The sequence below is a fragment of the Egretta garzetta genome, unplaced genomic scaffold (genome assembly GCF_000687185.1).
Source record: "Egretta garzetta isolate BGI_Z169 unplaced genomic scaffold, ASM68718v1 scaffold53, whole genome shotgun sequence".
NCBI classification, from domain to species: Eukaryota; Metazoa; Chordata; class Aves; order Pelecaniformes; family Ardeidae; genus Egretta; species Egretta garzetta.
The window spans coordinates 2,903,758-2,914,496 of NW_009259312.1; the positions used below are offsets into that span (position 1 = coordinate 2,903,758).

A 10,739-nucleotide genomic window follows, 5' to 3' on the forward strand; every position below is an offset into this window, starting at 1 on the left:
GCCTCGGCCTCCCCGGGGCGCAGGGCGCGCCCTCAGCCCGCGGGGCAGCGCCGACCCCCGGCCGTCACCTCTGCCCTCGGGCGCGCTGGCCTGGGCTCTTTGGGCACTTGCCTGTTAAAAGAAAAAAACTCTGGAAAGCAATCTGAGTCACTAAGTTGTCTGAACTTTGGGGTAGCACAAAGCGCCGTTCATGCGTCTGCGGTAAAGGTGAAGGACTATAGATACATCCGAGCGGGGCTGTAGGCGTTGGTGTTACCAACAGCCTGCTCTAGAGTTGGATGAAATGACACTGTGTGCCAGGGTGTATCTGTGAGGCTAAAAACATGTTTCATGGTTGTGCACAAAGTTTAGGAACAAACACAACCTAATCGTGGGAGCCTCCCTGCCTTCCCCTAGCCTGATGTTCCCAGGGGACAGATTTAAGCCTCATGAAATCCTAGACTTGAGATTTGGACAGATGTGGTGCTGCTGAGCTGTTACAGAGAATGTATAGACCTTTCTGAAGAATGCTGCTGAGATACAGCTTCTTTGGGGCAGCAAATTCTGTGTTTCTGAAATGCTTTCACTTGTTTTACAGATTTGATGAAAAGGAGAATGTATCAAACTGCATCCAGCTGAAGACTTCAGTTATTAAAGGTATTAAGAATCAGCTGATAGACCAGTTTCCTGTTATTGAACCATGGCTAAACCAAATTATGCCAAAGAAAGACCCAGTCAAAATAGTAAGATGGTAAGTTTCTTTTCTCTTATCCTTTGATTCCAAGGTGATCGGATTGCTTTCCTTACATGTTTATTTTGTATAGCAGATGAACCTAGTGTTTTTGAAAAGCATGTATCATTTTTCAGTAGATAATAATCCGTGTTGTGACCAAACCAGAAAGTTTGCATGTGCTCATCATGCTCTTGAAGGCTTGCTAGTAGGGTGTTTGAGAAAAACAAAAATGCTGCCTAGTAGTGAATGTGCAACATAGTCTGGGATCAGCCTGTTATTGAAGGGAAGGGTTCAGCTTTATGGATATGCAAGCTCAAACTTGTTTGGATAGCTTCCAGTAGTACTTTTTTACTATTTTTGGGCTTCTGTATATAATCTGGACTATTTTCTTTTTTTTTTTTTTTTGAGGGTAGTATATTTTTGCTGATTCATTCTCCTTGTCCATTCTTTGTATTCCATTTAAAAAAAACCCAAAGAAGTGCAGTTTGTGAACAGCTGGATGTTTCTCTGTAGATTTTTTTTTTTTGAGGAGAAGGAAGTGTGCAGGAGGCCAGTGTTGAAGAACAAGCCATAAAAAAAAGATAGTACTTTTAATTTTAGATTTTCTTGCTAATTGACTGCCTTAATTCTCAGATGCCAAGGTAGACCAGACTCTCTGAAGTGAAATATTTCATTTAAACTATAAAAGGGTTAAGTAGCTATTGGAATAATCTTTTTTTTTTTTTTTTAATCTTGCAGTCATGAACATATAGAAATCCTCACTGTGAATGGGGAGTTGCTGTTCTTCAGACAAAGAGAAGGGATTTTTTATCCGACACTAAGGTTGCTTCACAAATGTAAGTTTCCTGAGGGTGGTGGTGGTGGGAAGAGAGGGATGAGTGCAGGATTCCACAGGACTTCTGTAGAACCAAATTAAAAAGAACTTGCTACTTACATGCATGTATATATTCCAGAATAGATCTTACAGATACAGTATACCTTCTCAACTGTAATTTGTTGCTTTGCTATTTCAGGTGCCTATATGGATTATTTCCTGCATAATTATTGTAATGCTACATGTTAAGCAGTCTAAACTTTGATTTCTAAGAATTAAATTGTGCAAAGCTCTGCAAAAAATCTTGAGAGAGGTTTCCCTGGGACAGAGATCTACATTTCCTGGGTTTGGTCCCTGTCTAGTCTTTCAAAGCCTTCCTTCAAACCTTTTTTGCTTCTTTCCAAATACTTGTAGGTTCTTACTAGAAAAATACTCTTTAACTGTGAGTTTAATGATGTAATGTGTGCTTGTCTCCTGTGAGAGTTTATGCTTTTTACTTTTTACAATTTACTCTCTTGCATTATTTTTCTTGCTGTCTGCCTGATTGTATTACTCTGGTTTGGATGAGCGTAGGTGTCCCTAAAAATGTTATTCAGTCAAATCTCAATGTTTGAAATACTTCAAGAAGGCACGGAGGATGGTTTGGAGAGCTGACAGACTTCATGAATTTTGTCCATCTTTGCCTTTTTAGTCCTGTCAACATTAAACTATCTCTCTTTCACGTAAGAGGTTGTAAGTGTAATTTGAGGGTTTTAAGACCTCTTAGTATGTAGGCACGTGTGTGATTGTTTGCATTGGGGGAACTTGTTAAAATTGTTACTCAGTGTATGGGTATGTGAGTGTGTGGGAGGTGTAGGCCTGGTGTTAGATTATGCTTTGGTTCTGAGGTGAAAGATGCAGTCTGAGAGAACAGTACTTGTGTCCTTTTGGGGCAGTACAGCCCAGCGGGAGCTCTGGTAATGGTTTCTCAAACTTCCTACCCTCACAGTGCACTGTATATCTAATTGCCCCGTCTAAACTGACTTGATAATGAGTTATTCATGTTGTTGTACTGTATCAATTGTAATGCTGTCTCTTTCCCCTCCTAGACCCGTTTATTCTACCACATCAGCAGGTTGATAAAGGCGCCATTAAATTTGTACTAAGTGGAGCTAATATAATGTGCCCTGGCCTGACGTCTCCTGGAGCAAAACTTTACCCTGCTGCCGTTGATACTGTTGTTGTATCCTTCTTTAACTATGAATTACTGCTTGCTGTGAGAGGAGTTAAATTTCTGTTCTTGTGTTCTCAGCTGATCATAATCTGAATTGCTTTAGGTTTTAATGGTATTCCGTGGAATAACTAGTAATCTGAAAAGAGCTGCAGCAGTTCAGGTGTTATTTGGCAAGGTTAAAATTGTTCTTTTTTTTTTTTTTAACTTACTGTGCTATTCCAAACCAAATAACTATTCCTCCTATGCTGTTGGGTGGAATGCTGTTTTCTTAATCTAATTGATGAGCGGAGCTCCTTTGTGATTATATTCAGAACTGTGGAAATAGATGAGGTACAGTGTAATTTACCCTCTTCCTCCTTAATCAATTGTGCATCTCCTTCAGTTATACAAGAACTTGCTCCTGTTCCTGGGGAATTTGGAAAGATGTTTAGGATCTGCTGTAGCCAGGACTTGCTCTCTCTATCTGATGAAATTAGCATATGTGAAATGAGGAAAGTATGCAAATTCACTCCTGCTTGTTATATTACCGAGAAGGGAACCTTGAGCAAATACAGCATTGATAACAACAAAAGCAGCACAGCTTGGTATTAAGTTAGAAGCTGTAGGAAAAGATCAGCAGTTAGCATCATGTGTTGCTAAGCTTTGAAAAGGACACGTCTGATTTCAGTACTTCTGTTTTTTTAGATTTGTGTCTCAATTCTTCTGTACCTTGGAATCTAAAATGGCCCCGCAAATGTGCAGTTTTGTTCCAGAAAGGGTGAGACTATCATCTCTTGGTTAGGCACAAAGGAAGAAATGGAGTGTAGTGCTGGGAGATCTTTTTCTGTAATTGCTGTTCGAAGTTCATAAATACATGCTTTGTTCTACACACTGTGATTCAATTGTTAAACACAGTGCATTAATTTTCTTATCTTTAAGAACTGGAGCTCTAGAATTACTAAAAGGGTAAAAGTTCAACATGGAATTTTGAAACTTTGGAAAGTCGTTTCCTCACTGTTTTTACTTTTCTGAAATAGTTTTAAAAAAATCTGTTTTCCTTAGCGATAATTTGTAGGCAATAATGGCAGAGGGAAAACAACATGCATTATGTGTGGGAGTAATGAAGATGTCAGCTGAGGACATGTAAGTGTGATAAAACTGAAATATAACTGGTCCCATGTCATTATTCCTATGTTAGTTTGGAACGTAAGCACCACTGTCAAGGTTACTGCATCACTGTTGCAGCATATGTTGTTCAAGTACAGAATTTTTTAAGATTTCATTTTGCTGATTAATGTTCAGGGAAAGAAGAGGAGGCAGGGAGTACCTTTACTTACTTGTTTACCAAATGGAATAAAATAGTTCTTTTTGCGTGAATATGGATTTTGAGACTCACAACATTAGTACTACTGCTGAATGTTAGTATTTCTTGCTCTCTATCATACTTCCTCAAAGATCTTGCTGAACAAAGAAACATTTGTATAGAGTACTTACTACCTGGGCTGGGCAAGAGATGTGATTTGGATTTGAGGGGGTTGAAAATGTTGAAGTGATTTTTGTCTGCAGGGACAGCAGAGATAGTCCCATTGATACTTGGTTGACCAGCTGGGTTTTCCTCTGCAGCCTTCTCTTTTTCTTTACCTTTTACCCACATGGCAGCATGCCTGCTTGATATGCTTACCAGCTTAGCTGAGCTTCTTGCGAATTGTAGAGTTCTATTCAGGGGAAAAACGCCAACTGAAAACTATTTGAGGAGGAAAAGAGACAGAAAATGGAAATGTATGTTGGTTGTTCTTAGCATTCAGACAGTGCTAAATTATAAGTAGCGAAACCACTTTGAAGTTCTGTAACCTCTTGCAGCAGGATGTAAGATGCACCCGGCAGGTTTGAGGTGCGTTGGTTCCAGCCCCACCTAGCATGTGTGTGGGAGAGGAAGCTGATTTTGATGAAAACAAATCACTATTTTTTGTGGGGATAATTTTCAGCAGGATTATCTTCTGTACCGGGTCACTCTTTGGTCCCAAGCTGGAACGGTAGCACGGGAATGCGTTACAGAGACAGGAATAGAATGGGATTGCAGCAACCTAGATTTGGACCTGCTGTAGCTGTTGTGGAATTATATTCCTCAGGATTCTCTGTAGCACCTTCAAAAGACTCCAAGAGTAGGTGGAGAGAATAGTGACTTTTGTCCCAGTCCTACATCTGCTGTGATCACTGCAAACCCGCATTATCTGTATTCCTAATCCTAACTTCAAATTCCGCAGCTTTGCAGCTGAATATCCTGTTCTGTGAGAAGCAACATGAACGGGATAGGAAAACGAAATGAGAATGACCTCTGCAGCCTGCTGGCATGCTTTTTTGTGTGATCTTGTTTAAACCAGATTATGAAACAGTATGATTTCAGTCACGTGGTATGATTATCATACGTGATGTGTTAATGCAATTAACATAGTGGTATTTTCCATCCTGATTACTTTTGGGCAAGTTGTGTAACTAATGGAATACTAGTTGTATAACTAATGGAATACTTAATGTAACTACAGTAAATTATATTCTCCAGGGGAATGAAACTTGCTCTCAGTCCTAGAATGATGAGATTTGTCTTGTTTATTGTAACAAAACTAGATTTTTTTTCCGTGGAGTAATGTACTGGGAAAAAAGGTGAACGCAAATCCAATGCAGACACACAAACCAATAATTTTTAAAGGGTGACATGACTCAAAAGATATCGAGGGGTAGTATGTCTGTAACATGCTGCGACTCCTTGGCAGGCAAATTAGCATTTATAATTCTTTATTAAGTGGGTAGATGTCCCACAGCTAGCAGTGAAGCAGCTCACCTGCATTTGATTGCGTCAGTGGCGCACTTGGAACCAGAACTTGTCAAATTCCACATTCTAGCCATGTTATGCCACCTCCTGTGCTAGGAGGGGGAGAGTTGCTTACAACTGCTGTGCTACTTTGATAGAGAAATGCTAAAATTAAGAGAAGTAGTGGAAGTGTTGTGTGAAGAACTGCCTCCCACGAAGAAGTAGTTAAAAATATTGTGGAAGGTTGTTGACAAAAGGTGGAAGGCAAATATTGTCCTCTTATCATTCAGCAATGTGGGTACATACGATAACAGATATTGTTTCTTGTCCACTTGCTGTTGAAGATTGGCTTTGTGGATGATAGCTTCTCTCCTTCCAGTTGACAAATGTTGCATTTTTTACTTTAGCTATTTTATTTTGTACTGCTCTAATATTTTACCTAGCTAATACTTCTGTACTTTTTCCTCCTTCTACAGTGAGAAGGTCAACAAAGGGATTGGTATTGAAAATATCCATTATTTAAATGATGGCCTTTGGCATATGAAGACATACAAGTGAAACAAAAGGAACTGTGTTACTCCAAAGGAATGCACTTAGATTAAATGTGGACTGCTTTGTAATTCCTTGTTTTTAATGTGACTGAATGTACAAACTATTTTGTTCTGTGGCTATGCTAAATAAATCAAGTGAATGCAAAAGTACTGTTAGACTACAACAGTTTTCTAGATTTCTTTTTATTGCAGTTCTTTTGTTTTGTCTAAACCCCAAGTCTTTGGTGACTGAAGATATCTGATGGAAAGATCCTATGTGGATTGTGAGTAGATGATTTCAAACAAAAAGGAGGAAAAAGCCAAGAAATGTTTACATTTTATGCTCTTCTAAAAGAGTAATATAAAGTCTATGTGAAATACAATTAATACAGTTTATAAAACCTCTGAAACATTTCAGATTTTTTTTCTTCTGATTAACATCTTGTTAGTCTACCTGTTTCTTGAATATGGAGAAATCAGGTTTTTTGACATTTATTTTTTAACTTAATTTATTAACAGCATTAATGTCAGTATTTTACTTAAGGATTTTCTCTTTTTAATATGCATTTATCTGTATAGGATTTATAAACTTAAACTGGCGTGTGGACTGGAAATTCCTTTATGCTAGTTCATATCTGAAGAGTGTATATATGTTCAAATTTCTACCTGCCAATGCTGTTTGATATCACTCTCCTTACAGTGGAGTTTATAGTAATGGTGGGCACACTCCAAATGGAGCCTGTGCCGATGTGGTGCCTGATGCTCTACTCCCTGTTTGCCGCCTTATTTTAGGAGCAGAAACAAAATCACTGTTTAACAAAGGCATGGTAGCAAAACATGGTTATCAGTGTAGCCAGGAGCAGCTTCTTCAGGTGGAACTTCAAAAGAGATCTCGGCTTGTGCACACTGCCACATGTATGTACCCCTATGAAGGGGTTAAAGAGCACTGTGTGTTTGTCTGGATAATCCCACTCTGTTCAGCGACTGCACACCCAAAGCTATGCCTATGGAAAACAGCCCGTGCCATGGAATCAATTAATAAACTAAGGAAACTTTAAGGTCTACCACTCATAACTGTCTCTGGAAGCATTTATTAATATTTCAAGCTAACACTTGTATTTTATAATGGCAGAATGTAGTTTTGTATGCAAGTGCCCTGTCTTGGTGCTGTTCTGCATGTTTGGTTTTCCCCACCCTGGAGCTTTACAGAAGATGGTGGCAGAGGTGCTCTCCATACTAAAGATGGTTCTAAAGTCTAAGACATGGGAAATGGAATGTGTTACCTGATATGTGCTACCTTTAAATTTCTCCTGTAAAATCATTTACACGATTGTACTTTTGAAAATGGTAAGGTAAATCTGAAACTATTTATTAATGTAGGAAGACAAAACAGCAGTGTTGCAGAAAAAAGTTTGGTCAAACCTCAGACCTTCCCTTCAGAGTGCTCATGGACATTTTTATGCATCTTAAAGACTCTGTTGTAAATTTACTAACTTCTTCTTAGTGCTATGGGGAATCAGTTTGTGCTGCATAGAACAAACTTGTCTTGAGTTCTGTGGCTTTCTTTTTACCCTTCCATTTTGTCTCCTCCTGTTGTGTTACAGTATCTCCCAAATCTATGATAAATGAGATCTATTCTGTTTTGAATTGTTAACTCCCATTCTTTTTCCTTGACTTGCCCTATGACTGCTGATGTTGCAGTGGGATCAGAACAGTCTTCAATATCAGAACCACCACTGAAAACGTTTTACTTTCTTTGTCTGACTTTGCCAGAGTATTCCCATCTACAGATCTTAACCTTTTAGAAATGATTCTGTAAGTGGATACAAGTTAAATCATGCTTAAATTAGTCTATATACCAATTTAGTGAAATGTCAAAAATACTAACAAGTTTTATCTGGATTTTGGCAGCAATTGTGTGTGTCTTGCTATGTCAGCTGAGCTCTGACTGACAGGGAGGAGGAGAATGCAAAAGGTGAGACAAGGTGCACCTTCTGCAGCAGCTGAGCTGTGGTAGCTTGCTTGGGGCTCTGAGTAGTTGTCTGACCAGTCATCAAAAATTGAAGGACCTGATGCTTGAAACACCCCCACCAACACCCTCCCTCCACCCCCCTCCAAAAACAAAAAAAAGAGGTGGATATTCTCATTGGCTCTGAAGCAGCTCATTTGCTTCCCTATCTGCCCCCTTGAACCTCAGGATAGGATGAGGTATTACAAATGGTCTGTTCAAGGAAGGTGAGGTAACAGACTCTTGTCTCGGGTCTCTTAAGGATATTGTAGTACCAACACAGCCTATCATAGTCCTAGGTGTAGCAGATAGATGTAGTACCTTCCTTAAGTCGTGAAAACATCCAGGTCAGGTCAGTGAAATCTAAACAGAGAAAACACCAAATTGCTGTTTGTTCCCACTTGCTGTGCCTGGAAGGGGGTGTGACCTGGTAACTTGTATAAAACTAATTCCAAGTGCACTCAATTGCAAAAAACCAAAACAACTCCCCAAAAAACCCAACAACAAAACTAAAACCCACCACACAACCTGGTATCGGGGAGTTCTGCATACTGCTTTGTTGTGCATACAACCTCTTGTGCATAATACTCAGAGAAAGGTTGGGAGTACAAGCGTGTGTTGCTCTTCCTGCATCATGGTGTTAAAAATATTTGTAAATGTATTTATGCTATGTTTGCATTGACAGTTAACTTCTTCCTTGTAAATACTATTAGCACCACTACTAGGAATGAAAACAATACTGAACCTTTATCCTACTATGCTTATATATGAAGTGAAATTTTAAATAAGCAGTTACTCTTGTGCTAACAGGCTACCTGCCTGTGTTAATACTTACACAGGTATAGTTTACTCCTTCATTTGCTTAAAACCAGCAGTCCAAAGGTCACTCAGAACTATTCTGCTGCAACTTCTAACAGATCTCTTGTCAGCTTCCTTCCTGCTAATCCCCTACTGGGGTAGGAGGCTGTACATAAAGTGATAGCTGCTGCATAAACAGCACAGCTCAAGCTTTTGTGTAGCCTAATGTAAAGGAATGAACTTAAAGTTAGTCTTTGAGACTGAATCTGTGGTCAGTTTTATTGGTACATCTTAGAAAGATATAAAGACATTCTAGAAATGCCTGGAAGGATTGAAAGAATTGAAGTATTGCAAAAATATATTTGTAACAGTAGACTAAAGTTCACTTGAGTTTTCATTAATAAATATTTACATGTACAAACCCCCCATATAAACTTAATTTCCTTTTCTCATAAACAACTTCTTTATCACTTCATTCCAGCACTGTCAAAAGCCAGAAGCATTTCTGTATAAAAGATGTAGAAAAAAGTTCTCCTTCCACTTCTAAAATCCAAGAGCTTTACCAAACCTCCATGTGCAAAAAAAAAACAAACCAAAAAACTGTACACCAGTACCACCAGATACAAAAATGGAATCTGTCAGTACAAACGCATGTCATGAAAAGAGCTGACTCCGTGGCTCCAGGTCTTCTCTGAAAAGATGTCAATCGTTGTCGGAGTCTGCAGGCGGAAGGAAGACGAGTGCATCGTTGTAGGTGTGGCCATAGGGTCTCAGCCTGTAAACCCCGTACATCATCACGTGCATGTGGTTCGGGGCCAGCCCGCTGAAGGTGATGGCCATGTCAGAGCAGCAGCCGTCCACCACCTGCTGAGGGTGAGTAGACATTGCTTCCTTAATGAGAGCACCGACTGATTTAGTGTTAAAGACGTCTTTTCCTTCTGAATCTTCCGCGTTTTCGGCGAACACTCCAGTGTACTTCAGGCAGATTGCCAGCTGTTTATCCTCAGCAAGTTTCCAAATCATACCTCCCTGCTCCGGACACTTGTCAGAGTCTTCAAGAATGTGGGAGAGTCGTCTTAGCGATTCAATGCTTAAGACGATTCCTCCCTCACCAACTACATACTCAAGGTCACCAGATTTCACCGTATGGCCTATATAAAAAGGCTGCGAGGGGTCTTTTTTCAGTAAGAAATACTTGAGATTTTCAATAATAGCAAACGTAGTTGGATATGCAAGGAAGAACCAGTTGAATTCATCTTTATAGCGTTCGTATGTTATTTTGTAAGCTTTTCTCATCATCACCCACATATCGTTTGTGTTGAGGGCTACAGAATCAAACACTTTGACGTTTTCAGAGCTGTAGAATTCCACCTTGTCGCAGTGCTTGCTCCAGGTCTCTTTCACTGCAGCCCAGTGCCCCAGATCTTTCGGTTTCACAAGGATGATACAATAAACGCGGATACTTTTGCTAAGCTCCATGCGTTCACCTTCCGAAAGGTTTAGGACGTCTTCTTTGTTGGGAGCCTGGATGTGATGGTGCTCGTGGTGATGTGCTTTAGTCCCGTGGCCCACCTTAATATGTCCAAGGAGCGTAACCAACATGCAGAAGGCTCCTCCCAGCACCACACCCTTCACGAAGGAGCTGCTTTCAGAAATCATTTTTCCTAGAAAGGAGACGCACGGTAAGAGCTTGCAGGAGCAAGTTCACTACTGCAGGTTGCCTAGGGTTTGGTATGTTCCTCAGTTTCTAAATCCAGCCCACGGTTCCCTTCACTCGCGCACCGGGGCAGCGCTGGTGAAAGAGGGGCGGCAAAAAGAAAGTTCCCAACCCCGGCTCCCGTTACCGCTAACGGTGCGACAGACCCCCCGGGGGGCG

The 10,739-nt window shown here is 40.1% G+C and overlaps 2 protein-coding genes across 2 annotated transcripts; one reads left to right on the plus strand and one right to left on the minus strand.

The window, feature by feature from the left end:
• Nucleotides 1–506: 506 nt before the first annotated feature.
• Nucleotides 507–7,326, plus strand: MCTS1 (MCTS1 re-initiation and release factor). The gene is made up of 5 exons (XM_009636378.2): nt 507–730; nt 1,451–1,548; nt 2,615–2,748; nt 3,794–3,861; nt 6,004–7,326. Exons 1-5 carry the CDS (start codon nt 507–509, stop codon nt 6,083–6,085), a joined length of 606 nt encoding a protein of 201 aa, XP_009634673.1. The 3' UTR covers nt 6,086–7,326.
• A 1,663-nt stretch (nt 7,327–8,989) lies between these two features.
• C1GALT1C1 (C1GALT1 specific chaperone 1) lies at nt 8,990–10,703 on the minus strand. Its single transcript, XM_009636405.2, has one exon. The coding sequence runs from the start codon at nt 10,520–10,522 to the stop codon at nt 9,566–9,568; it is 957 nt and encodes a 318-aa protein (XP_009634700.1). The 5' UTR covers nt 10,523–10,703; the 3' UTR covers nt 8,990–9,565.
• Nucleotides 10,704–10,739: the final 36 nt, after the last annotated feature.